The 13,393-nt window shown below is 45.3% G+C and overlaps 1 protein-coding gene across 1 annotated transcript; it reads right to left on the bottom strand.

Moving 5' to 3' along the window:
- Positions 1-105: 105 nt before the first annotated feature.
- Positions 106-13,202, bottom strand: LOC146036479 (bile salt-activated lipase-like). Its single transcript, XM_083160470.1, has 11 exons — positions 13,137-13,202; positions 11,020-11,173; positions 8,539-8,661; positions 7,287-7,484; positions 5,510-5,640; positions 4,244-4,351; positions 3,272-3,389; positions 2,584-2,770; positions 1,774-1,977; positions 1,466-1,663; positions 106-280 (listed from the first exon to the last, which is right to left on the bottom strand). Exons 1-11 carry the CDS (start codon positions 13,200-13,202, stop codon positions 106-108), a joined length of 1,662 nt encoding a protein of 553 aa, XP_083016596.1.
- Positions 13,203-13,393: the final 191 nt, after the last annotated feature.

Raw genomic sequence — 13,393 nt, 5'->3', positions numbered from 1 at the left:
CAAGATGGCTGCCCCCATTATATGTAGACAACAAGTGCACTCACACAAAAAACAACAACAACAACTTATACGGTCATCACTTCTCTTTATTGGTTGGAAAATTGTTTACAAGTTGGGCAGATTGCGGTAAGTGTGGGCCCAAAAGCGTACGTAAGGTGAACGCAGTCCCTGCTTCATGGACTTGTAGGACAGATCATTATTGATTTCCAGGTATTGTCCATACAGAGTGTCGTAGGGAAGCCAAGCAGCTGGCACCTTGGATGGGCCCTTGTTGGGATCACTGTGCGATAAAACGGATAACGTTACAAGTAGAAGATGTTCAGTACAGTTCTGATGTCTTGGCAATGCAGGATTGTCATCACAACCTATACTTGTTCGTAATCTGCCCCTTTTTAGCCTTTTGATAAACTCAACCCTATTTCATCTTTAGGTCTTTGTAAGAATAGTCTTATGCATATCTAAAGGGAGGCTTCCACTTATCCGCTACCCCTTCCGTGAAGTATTTTTCCACCAGTATCCTCAGAATCTAAAACTTCTTTCTCTCATTCCTTGGTGTTTGAGAACCTGTGCTTCAGTCAAAGGTCTAAAGTCGGTCCTCGGGACCCCACACAGGGCATGTTTGCAGGTCTCCTGACAGCATCAAGTGAAATAATTATCTCCATCTTTTAGAATGTGTCAGTCAGTAATGAGTGCACCTTGTCGGGTGACCTGGAAAACTGTGAACTGTGTGGGGTCCTGAAGACAGAGTTTAAAAACCACTGGTCTAAAGCAGTGTTTCTCAACCTCGGTCCTCAAGAAACTCCCAACAGTTCACGGTTTTCAGGTCTCCACACAGAAAATGAAGTTATTAGCTCCACCTGTGGATCTTTTAAAATGTGTCACTGAATAATGAGTGCACCTGTGCACCTGCCAGGTGACCTGAAAAACGCGCCACTGGTCTAAAGCTCCGAAATTCTTGACCGCTTCTTGTATATGCACAAAGCGTGGACCTGGGAGTGGCCAGTGACATCTTTGGATAGTGTTACACAGTAGAAGCCTATAGGCCTTTTTTGCGCATTGCCTGGCACCCTCTGCCTGGGTCACATAGAACCCATGCGCAGATGGACTCCCAGGTCATTAAACCCAGAAATCCCCACAATGCCGAGGACAACGGTCCTTTGCTGAAATGTTCATGCATACGGAGCCAATAAGCAACGATGCATCCTGCCCAAAATCACAAGCGAAATAATGAAAACTATAATGTGTCCGACCGTAATGAATACACCTGTGCTCCAACAAGGAGATCTAGAAAACATGCACTGAGGACTACAGTTGGGAAAGGCAGATCTAAGGCTTCATGGTCCCCCTCCCCCCCCCATCCCATCCCATCCATAGTTTCCGCCTCGCAGGCAAGTGCCTAGTCTGCAGCATGATTGATTACACCTACAGGTTCCTAAATTTATTGTAACCGTTAAATTCTACTCACCCAGTTGCTGCGAAGTTGGTCCAGTAAGCAATCATTGCCCCAGACACGTCTCTGTCCTGGGGTCTGTATGCCAGCGTGTTTACAAATGGCTTTCCAAAGATAAACTGTAGGTCATCTGCGTGGTCAGCACCCACCCAGCTTGGGTATAAGGGCATACGGGATGGGTGAGAGAACAGGTAGCTGTAGGTACTTCCGCTCCTGTACATGAGGCAATAAAGACGTCATTATGTTCATGGCTTAGTCACCTCTAGGTGTTGTTTGTTTTGTTCTGTTGTATGGAAGTGTAACATTCCATTTCCATCACTTACCTGGCGTGCAGGTAATGACGAGCCAGCGCCTCTTGGGTGGGTACCAGGAAGATGTAATCTGTCTCTGCGTCAACAACGGTCCTCTTCATGAGCTCCTGTTCAGGATTGGGCCCCCAGTTTGATGTGTACAGATCGTAAGCCAAGCCCATTCCCGACGATCCTTTAGGCAGCGTTAGATCCTGCACCAGTTTCTGTACCTCAGCACTGCAACCAACTGGATAGTCACTTCAACTACAATACTAGTCAGCTTATACTAGCATATAAATGTATGTATATATAGTGTATGGGTGCGTGTATTTATATATACCTATCCTATTTACCTAGGCCGGCCAAAGAGGGGGACTACTGCATGAGGATAGACTTAATTACCCCCTAATGCCTCTTAAAAATCATGCCATAGACCGCCATACCAGACCTGATGATCCCACTATTCTTTAATAGAGTGTCCCAGAATAATCCCCCCCCCCCCCCCAAACCTGATGATAATCCCTGTTGCCTCAATAAAAATAGTGTCACCGGCCTGCCAACTGACTCTCCAACACCCCAAACCTAATAACTGCCCCCCAATACCACCTAATCACTGGTCAATATAGAAATGATTTAATATGATCGCTCAGATCTATGGGGTGGCCCGATGCATCTAATGTAACTTACTGGGTCGTGCTGCTGCTGGATCCGGGGTCTATACAGGGAATCAGGGAAAGGCAGGCTGGAGTCTGGCTGAGGAGGCTAGTATTGCACTCCTGGTATTATTGGTCCCTACTTGCCCACCCATGGATACGCCACTGCAGGATGTGGGATAACACTTACGCAGAAATTTTCTTCAGAGGTTCATTGATGACGGCGAGATCTACCCCTGCGAACATATGTCCGTCCATGTTGTTGATTCCATGTAGGTAATCTACATCGGCTGCATTGTGGAACAAATTAACGGGGTCATCCGGGATGAAATCACCATCTACAACTGGGGAGAAAGCCAGGTAGTGCACCACGGGGTCTGGGGTACAGGAAGAAAAGGAATTTGGTTATAGTTACGGGGCCATGGTACTTACATACCTTCAATAATGCCATAAGTAAAAGTGTTATTGCGTGATATCATCTATATACCAAAGCTGTACATACATGGCGCCTTTATTAATGAAGATTGAGGGATATTATCTATATACCAAAGCTGTACATACATGGTGCCTTTATTAATGATTGATGGCTGATAATATTTCTTCCTTACAGAACCCACTTCACCAGATATAATTATTGTTCCACAGGTGGCTCACAAGCTACGGTAGAGCTACAAGTCCCAGCATGGGTATTCTGGGACTTGGAAATGCAAGATTACTGATGTAAGTGACATATATAGAAGGCTGCAAAAGCAAACATGACACAAATTTCAAATGCCAGGATTTTGATTTACCACGCCCCTTCCCACTGAGACCACACCCATTTTTCCCTGCTATTTGTGTTTTGTAAGAAGATCTGGCTTCTCCATAGTAAATCTTACATTTAAGGTTTGACAGATCCAGTTTGTAGGCCAGGGTGAGGGCACGGGGGTCTGTAATCCGTAAGCAGTTGGCGAGGGTGGCAGTGTCATCTACAGGGCAGCCAACGTTTCTCCCAATCTATTAAAAACAAAACATAAGTTATTACACATTTACAATAGGGCTCCTACTGCAGACCTGACCTCGCGGCCGTGTTCAGTTAAGCCACGCCCTGCTAGAGTCCCGCCTTCCGAATTAATGTAATCGCTGTGCTAACGGATGGGTACGGCTACACATCCATGCACATATGTCCAAAACTCATCGTAACAGGCTCAGCATCAAATTATTTTTACACTGGGCACCAGTCAACGCAGGCGCCACTTAGCCCTGGACTCGGCGGAGCAATGGAAAAAGGTCTATCCGTCCTGGAGCTGACGTCACACACCCTCCCCTAAAACGCTCAGGGACGCCTAGCATTTTCCCGGAAACTCCCGGTGTTTTCCAGGGCGCACCTGCGTTTTTCTTAGCACCTCCAGATGCCGACTTCCTGTGAATCGAGGACATATAGAAAAAGTCTATTTTCACCCTTATTTGCTATTTTCACCCTTATCTGTACTTGAACCTTGCTGTAACAATTGTAAATTTCTCCATTGTGAGACGAATAAAGGAATTCTATTCTATTCTATTCTATTCTAAGTCGCAGGATGGCCTCGCGCATGCGTAGCACGGGCCGTATACATGTGCAGTGTACCGATTATTGGCTGCTGTGTGAATTCGCAGCTGTGCAATCAGGTCTGAATCAAACATCTAAAGAGGAAAAACCGGTACAAATTCGGAAAGGGGGCATGGACATGTGTAAAGGGATGTGGCCATGCCCCCTTTCCTATACTTACAATGGCCATTTGGAGACCCCAAAAAAGTTACAGACAATAAAAAAATGGGTACTGGACCTGCCAAAAAGGTCCATTTGGAGGGTATGTAATTGAGTCTCTTACCTCTTTGGCCCAGAAGAGAGGATCCTCCTGGATAGCCCATGGGGACAGCGCAACACCACTTTGGCTGATGGCACGTTTGAACACGCCAACATTATAGGGAGAAAGTGTCTGCAAAAGAGGGTGAGAAAGGGTTAACTTTCCTGCGACCATCAAATGATTTTCACTTATCACCCGTGTCATTGTTCACAACACACATCAAGCAGAATTGATGGTTTTCAATGTGGCTGTGCCTTTATCCAATGGAAAGCTTTGTGTTGTATCCCAGAGCAACAACAACAAACAACATTGTCGGTCTCATCTCTGAAGCACAGAATTGGCGAGGTGGATAAATCTTCCTTGGGGATGTCACCGCTAATTTACCATAACATCTGGATTTTTGATAAGGGGCCTAGTTCATATTTGAATGCAAATCCGATGGTTCACATATAAATACGATGGCTGTGAACAGCACCCAGCACCCCCGCTTTAAAGGTAAGTAGGGATGGCCATCGACCATCGATGATTCAAACTCATTGATGGTCTATACTCAATGCAGAGTATTTTTGCCATCGATGTGGGAGAACCAGATGGTTTCATACCACTGATAATGCGGAACTATGTAAAAAAAAATTACAAAGTGCCAGGAGACACACTTAGCCCCGCCTCCGCTGACACTTTTGCAAATCTCCGCCCCCAGACTCTTATTGGCCCACAACCTACTGTATTGAAAAGCAGGGATGACCAATGATGGTTCCCTTGCAGATGGTTTCACACCATTGAGGTTACCCATTAATGGTACCATCATGGTCAATCATCAATAGATAAGCCAAGATAGTCCTGGCTCTGCAACGTCAGACGCAGACTTTCTGGTCCTGGGTGTCCAGATCCTATGGTCACTATGGGGATCCGAGACTGCATCCTGAGATACAGAACTAGGACCTCACAAATGCAAACAGGGGGGGGGGGGGGGGTGTCTATCTCCTCAGACACATCCTGCTGCATTTGAATTGAACAGAATTGCACAGCCACTTTCTTACGGTCGTGTAATTCCATACATGAATTAGGCCCAAGCTGCATTCACTTGCCGAAACAGATGGTGGCAAAATAAGGAGGAGCGACAGTCTACACCAGCCGATGGAATGAGCTTAGTGAGAAGGGCATCGGATAAATGACTTCATACCAAGCACTCTGCGGTGTAGCTCTGCACTTTGGGTTGGCAAAGCTCAAGTGTAGCCAGTGGTGGAGCCTGCGCAGTGTCCATTTACATTACAGTTGTGGTCACATTACCTGCAATGAGACACTGGCAGCCCCAGCAGATTCCCCAAAAATGGTGATATTGTCTGGGTTTCCTCCAAAAGCAGCAATGTTCCTCTTCACCCATCCGATGGCCATATGCTGATCCCACAGGCCGTAGTTTCCTAATAGGAAAAATTGTTATTATTTAAAGGTTATACTTAATCAAAGACAACATTGTATGCACTGATACATTGGGCCTTATTCTAGTTCACTCTTTCTGACAAAATCCTTCTTAGATGGACAAAACCATGTGCACTGCAGGTGGGGCAGATGTAAAATGTGCAGAGAGAATTAGATTTGGGTGATTAATTTTGTTTCTGTGCAGGGTAAATACAGACTGCTTTGTTTTTACACTGCAATATATATGCCCCACCTGCAGTGCACATGGTTTTGTCCATCTAAGAAGGAATTTGTCAGAAAGAGTGAACCAAAATAACCCCATTGTTACAAATGGTTTTCTATGATCCAAGAAGAGTATTCCAACTGAAGTCCCCTTATCACTGATACGGAGAGTCCTCACTGACCAATCACAGGCCTTGCTCCTATTTTACTACATTATCTTACTTACTAGTTTGCTACGGGCTAACTGATCCCGCATGGCCGCAGGCTGCATTTACCAGGCTTTATACAATTGTATAAAATGATCGGAATTAGCAGATTGGTTGTTATGGGCAAATCACAACATTACGGGGGTGATTAAATATCATTCTGTCCCCAGCGTATTCGCGAATGAGAAATTATACGCATTTACAGGGGAACGCCCAGTTTTATGGGTATCCCTATTAAAAGCTGAGCTTTCCCCTGGGAACACAGTTGGGTGGATGCCTGCCAGGCTGAGGTTATATGACATCAGAACCTGCCCCTTCTTCGGCCGACTCCGATGGAAATAAAAATCAATTTACACTGACTTTTACTTTTTACCTGAGCCGGCTCGGGTCCCACTCCCCCTTTGCAGAGAGCCTGTGGGCAGAGGGATGATAGGCTGCCGCCGCTGTACAGCCTCTCTCCCCAGCTCAGCACATGCTGCCCAGTGCCATGTGCTGCGCTGGGGTGAGGGGAAGGGGCAGCAGCAGCCTGTCCTCTCTCTCTCTCCCTCTCATTTATTTATTTCCTGTTCTGTCTGCAGCGTCACCAGCATCTCCTCGTGCTTTTGCCCAACCAGAAATCCCTTAAGAGCTACCCGCTGCGCGCACTACCCTCAGACATCAGCAATCATCTGCCCCGCGCAGACACGGGTGGAGGAAGCAGCGGCATTAATCCTACAGGTGTTAGCAGGAACCTCTGAGACAGTACACAGCCAGCGGTCAGACACAGAGGGGCCCGATTCCTGACCGCACACTACACCTGTGGCTACTCCTTAATATAAGGACACATATAAGGACACGCATACCACTCACTTACTTCACTTATAAGTACTGTGGATATTTCATATTGGGAGGGGGGTACTCATAAAAGAAAAGCCTAATCAAGGGGTGCAGGAGAGAAAAATGGTTGGGAACCGCTGTTCTACATAACAAAAACTATATAGCTTCCGAAAAGAGATCAAAAAGCTAAAATAGCTATGTACAGAATGCAAATGATTTCTCCTGACACTTGCTGTAGTATTCATTCCAATGTCCCTGTGTATGAAGTATGAACTGTTCCTCTAAGCTTCAGGCTGTCCGTCCTGTCTTTCCCCATTCCGCCGTGATGACAAACAGAGGTCTCTGTATCAGTATTCCTTCATTCTGTAGACGGTAGATCGGCGGATGTAGACGGTAAGTCTTACCAGGGAGGTTGGCATCTCCAGTGCTGAGGAATCCCAGTGGTCCCAGTCTATAGTTGAAGGTCACCACAATGACGTTGCCACGAAGAGCCAGCTCCTGTCCATCATACAGATAATTGTCCAAGAAATTGGCTCCTTGAGCTCCACCAAATAAATAGGCTCCTCCGTAGATCCATACCATGACTGGCAGGTTTGTGGAGACTACAAGCAGGAGAAGAGTCGTTCAGACAGATATATATAATGAACATCCTATTCCATTCTGTTATTACTTATCTGAAGTTCACGCTGTAACGCCAGGATTAGTAATAGAGGCTACTATTGGTTTAATAAGGCTATAGATATACCCATTGTCTTAACTCCCAAATATGTGCCAGTGTAAATCTGTAAACAGTAGACAGTGCGCAAAAAAAGGGAGTGGTCATGTCTAGTATGGGGCGAGACCAGGTTGCGTGGGGGCGTTTCTGAAATAGGAATGTACTGCACAAATCGGGAGGTATATATTGTCCTAGATGATAATAACAAAAATAAAACTCAAAGCTCAAAGGATGGTTTTCGGATGCCTGCGGTCACAAAACCGACATCGGAATTCCGGTGCGCAAATTCCTGATACTCATACCCTGCCACCCTACACCTCAAACTCTCTCCCCCTACCCCCGATCCCTCCGCACCTGCAACCTAACCATACCCCACCCCCCACCGCAGCCTAACTCTGACCATCCCTTGCAGCCTAACTGTAGCTGTACCCCCTTCCCACTTACCTCCTAACTCTACACTCTTTCTGATACCTATCCCTAACCAATCCTCCCCCCGAACCCCAGACATACCCCCTTCCCCATTCAGTTTAACTCTCATTATCTACCCTTTACTGCCTTAACCCAAAACACCCCACCCCCATTTGTAGCTCTTAAGGCCCCATACTATATGTGACTTCTTAGAGGGTAGAAGTTGGCTACGATGCCCCTTGAACCGCCTGGGAGCTTTCCCGACGGCAGGGTCACAATACGATATATCGTATGTGGCCCTTTTGCATAAGACATATTGTATGCATTCCCATTCCCCGCTGCCAGGAGGCTGTCCGAATCGGCGGTCGGATGAACAGTAGGTCCAATCTCCACTTACGATCCGATGTGCATGGGACCACAAATTGGATTTCAAACACACACGGTTTGGCCACTTTTCACCCGATTTCTCAGCCTGATGCGTCGGAATCCAGTGAAAAATGACCAAACCGAAACAATTCCTGCAAACTACTGACCGGATTTGCCAGGTTGAGGAACCCAGATATTCAAGTTTAGGCAATCAACTTCTCCACGGGTATCAGTCTGCGTTAAGGTGGCTTGCAGACAACGTTCCTTAAAGTCAGTTGCCTTCAGGGTACCTAGAGAAAAGTATTATTTAATGACAAAAAGATGCAGAGGAATGGAATAGTCTTAGAATCATTTTTGTCTTTTAAATTCTTATTACAACAACAGTACTGTGCGTTTTTATGTTTTGTTACATTGCTAATAAAGTTTTTTTTTAAAGGCATAGCAGAGAGGAGACTTGATTGGTTGCTTCACAGCCAACCAGAAGATTACATTTATAATGTCATGCTGGCAGATGCAGCATGGCAGCCCATATTGCGGCACTATCCCCTGCGTCATGTAAATGCTCATGCACGATGCATGGTCCAGATGATCGGCGGGATGCACATAGTTCTGATGGGTGCCCTGCCTAAAGGCTGAGAGCATAGCCTTGGCAAAAGTAAATGCTGGGTACAGCTTTGGTGTGGTGGGACTGTGTAGACCCATGGTAAGCTATAGGTTTGCCCAGTCCCCAGCCCACAATTTCACTTAGTCAGTGCCATAGTCCCTACCGCCATAGAGCTACTGTATCTCAACCTTTAATCATAACTTACCCTTCCGGTCTTACACCTGCAGATCTTAGTTTATATTGATGAGTTAGTTTGCTAAAGCCAATGGGAAAAGTTATCCAAGGTTTTACCAGTCTATTTACAGGGTCGGTCCGGAAAGTAATGAGACTGATTTTTTCAAAGCCACGCAGGACAGGCGCATGAACAAAATGTGGACAAACTGCGTGATGTTTTCAACCCTGATTGTCCTTTGAGTGTTGAATGAATGGTAGCAGAAAGGTTGGGACTTCCAAAAACTTATGTGCAAGAGATTGTGACAAATGAATTGGCAATGTGAAAGGTGTGTGCCCAATTGGTGATACATTTAATAGAATGAGAGATTCAGAAAGTGAGAGAAATGATTGCCGCTTTAAATAAACTGGAGATTTCTTACCAAATCTCTCACTTTCTGAATCCCTCATCTCATTAAATTTCACCCAACAAGTGACAAAAATTGGATCTTCCTGTGCAATCTGAAGACCAAAAGACAAAGTGCAGTGCACCAACGTCACCTCGCCTTAGGTAGGTTGAATGAGCAAATCAAATGCTAAAATCATGTTCATTGACTTTTTCGACTCAAAGGGTCTGGTCCACAAGGAATTTCTACGGCCTACTTCTTTTTGTTCCCCCGGATCATATGCGGCCTGAAAGGACACCGTTTTCAGAACATAGACAAGGGCACTCAAGGACATTCCGGTTAATGCCTTCCAGGAGGCACACCAAGCTTGGCAGACAGACTGGTAACTATGTATCTGTGCTCAAGGATCATACTGTAAAGATTATTAATCCTATGTACTGTATCTGGAAGTAAGGGCGCTCACAAACAACTAAAACTTTACACTGACTTCTGTATGCGAAGGCAGAAGAAATCAGTCAGTGGCCAGTGGATGATTTCTCCTGCAGCGGAGGCGTGCACGGGGATGTGTTTTCGTTACACACCCCCCTTGCATTTTACTGAAGGGAATCACGAGAGCGTTCCACCAGCGGTATCTCAGGCGCTCGGTAAGTTGCAATGTTCGCAGCTCACCAAACCTACCTGAATCAGGCTCTTAGGGCCTTATTCTAGTTCACTCTCTCTGACAAAATCCTTCTTAGATGGACAAAACCATGTGCACTGCAGGTGGGGCAGATGTAACTTGTGCAGAGATAATTAGATTTGGATGGGGTTTTACGTCAAAGTGAGATCTATATTGTAGTGTAAAAATAAAGCAGCCAGTATTTACCCTGCACAGAAACAAAATACCTCACCCAAATCTAATTCTCTCTGCACATGTTACATCTGCCCCCCTGCAGTGCACATGGTTTTGTCCATCTAAGAAGGATTTTGTCAGAAAGAGTGAACTAGAATAAGGCGCTTAGTCTTTTTACTTTCTGGACAGACTCTGTAGGGTACCGCAGCTCTTGAGAGACGTAAGCTGGTTTCACATTGCAAAAACCTGCTTGCAACCCGTTTTTGTAAACGTTTTTTTAAATGGGTCAAAAGCCAGTTAAACCCCTTTCATATTGCATGTTGTAAAGTTATATTGCAAGTTTCAATACCATTTTGATTCAGCCCGTTTCACCCATAGAAAGCCATACAATGTCATTTTAAATGTTTTTTTCCTGCTTGTGGGCGGGGATAATGTGTGGTTATCATTTGTAGCAAATACCGTTTCTGAGCTGTTCAGACTGCAGGGAAAACGGCACAGAATGTGTAGGATCCTGCTTTTAACACGTTTCAAAATACCGTTATTTTGTAACCGGTGAATTGATTGTGGAGCTTTCATATTGCAGCTGGTACCGTTTTAAAGCAGTTAAAAATAGGCAATATGCCGTGTTAAAACTGCGATGTGAAAGGGGTATTACCTGACCATCCGGGATGCCGTTCTGCCTTTTCCAGGACACGAGGAGCAGAAGCAAAAGGAATTCCCTTGAAAATATCAATGTAACTTGGAGAAAGGATTCCGATTTGCTTTTTATATCCCTGCACAAATCCCCCTTCCGTATACACTACTCCCAGCTGTAAGAGAAAGGTTACGATGATTGTTGGCCGACATATTCTGGCAATATCAAATCCCAACATACTTATATTACTATACATTACTGGTTATTTCTATAGCATCGGCTTGTATATGTCCGTACACTACAAGGAACCTAGAACCCACAAATTGTACTTCCCATGATGAGCATAAGGGAAAGAATCAAAGGGGTAAATTTACTAAAATGGGAGTTCAATTGTATGAGGGCTGTTGCCCGAATTCCGGGATTGAAAAAAATGCCCCGGGATTGGCATCCCTACAAATATCCCATCTTTAATAGAACTCACATCTTTGTAAATTTACCCCAGTGTCCAAGAAGGAAAGGTGGAGAAGTTGCCTTTAACTATACATGGATAGACGCTGATGGGTTGCTATGGGCAACTGTTGCTACAGGTGACACAATCTTATAGATGGCAGAGGACGTTCTTCTGGCCTCTAACCGACCTCGTCTCCAGCCTCCCGCAGAGGTTCTCACCTATACTGTAGTTGGCATTGGAGAACCGTTGTGCCACTACCATGCTTCTCCCAACTACGCCACCGGAATCCAGTAAATATATTGATCGCTTTTGGTAAACGGGCAATAGTTCGACACATGAAAACCGTCAACATGGTCTAGGGCAACACTGACAAAAGGTCCACACTAGGAAAATGTTGACACGCCAATGGTCAACACAGAAAAAGGTTGACATGAGCTTATCATGATTTTTTCCCGATCCCAGTGGGCATAGCGAGAGTATATAATAGTGAACCGAGTACAGCGAGGCATCGTGCCAAAGCATGGGGAGCGCAGCGATCCATCCACGGGGACACGGGACACTAATATGATGTTGACATCGACAGTAAAACTGTGAAAAACGTGTCAACATCGCCTGTGTCGACCATTTACATGTGGACATTTTGCTTTTGTCAACTTTGTGTCCATGTCGCCCTAGACCATGTTGAGCTTCTGCATGTGTCGACCTATTGCCTGTTGACCAATAGTGGTTGATCTATTGACTGTCGACCTAGATACTGTCAATCCACACGCTCGCCGCCAGCTGCTGTCGTCAGTCCTTCCTGGGCATCACACATTGAGTGAGAGCATGGCAGGGATAGAAGATGGAGAGAAGACAACCAATATTCTTTCTCTTTCGGTAATCCACTCATCATCAAATCATGCCAACCACATCCCAGGTAAGAATGGCCACCATAGACGGGTGGTTGGCAACCATCAATGTTTCTGATCCATTAGCCATTCCATGCCAGTATTGCAAAGGTTGCCACCATCACATTCCTTCCGATGGCTGCTGACGTTGCTCTCTATGCCAAGGAGGATAGACCAGGTGCCCATAGCAGGTCCATTCTGCACAACGCACAAGCCTACCATTTGTGGTACATCCATAGGTTAACAGCCGTCAGATTCATGTCATCTCAGGTTCGTCGTGAAGGCGCCAATGCTGCTGCGTCATTATGTTGGCCATCCCACTGATTTACATATCAGGCAATAACCAGATCTGATGGACAACTTACTCCAAGCAATGATGAAGCTGCTTCCATTGAAGTCTATGGGCGAATTATTAATTATCCATACACAGAACATTGTATAGATCATAATAATGATAAAATAAAACAGAAGGTGAATCTGTATCTATCCAAATTCCTTTCACCTTCTGAAATAATATGGCGTCAATGCATAGATCATTTATATTTTAATGCGGCCCCAAACTCCCCTGATACTTATATCATTTACAAAAGGAAGTTTAGGGTAAATGTATCGAAGCTTCTAAGAAAAGACAGTTGTTGGTGTTGCCTATAGCAACCAGTCAGATTTTGTAAATCGTTTTCTAGAATGCCAAAGAGAAATAATAGCTAAAAATTGGATTGGTCGCTACGGTAACAGCACCACTATTTGTTTTTAAAAGCTTTATAAAATCTGCAACCCACGCCTGCAACCATTTCTCTTACCGTTGCCGCATGGGCAGCTGCCAGGAGGCCGGCAAATGCCAAGCCAAGAGCTACCCAGTGAGTCATTTCCAGATCCAATCTCAAAGAGAGGGGCCTTCCTCACACCCTTATATATGCATGAACACCTGTAGCTATGGCCATAGTTCCCGTGGGTGACCCGCCCAGGCAGACTGTGTGAGCCTATACAGCTGCATATACAGCTTATCGCCAGGGACAGGACACTTATAGACGTATTTACCTGTAACCCTGTGGCAGCA

Source organism: Crinia signifera, chromosome 9 (assembly GCF_055691185.1).
Source record: "Crinia signifera chromosome 9, ASM5569118v1, whole genome shotgun sequence".
NCBI lineage: Eukaryota > Metazoa > Chordata > Amphibia > Anura > Myobatrachidae > Crinia > Crinia signifera.
Note: the sequence above shows the minus strand (reverse complement) of the source record. Positions and strands in the feature narration are given on the sequence as shown.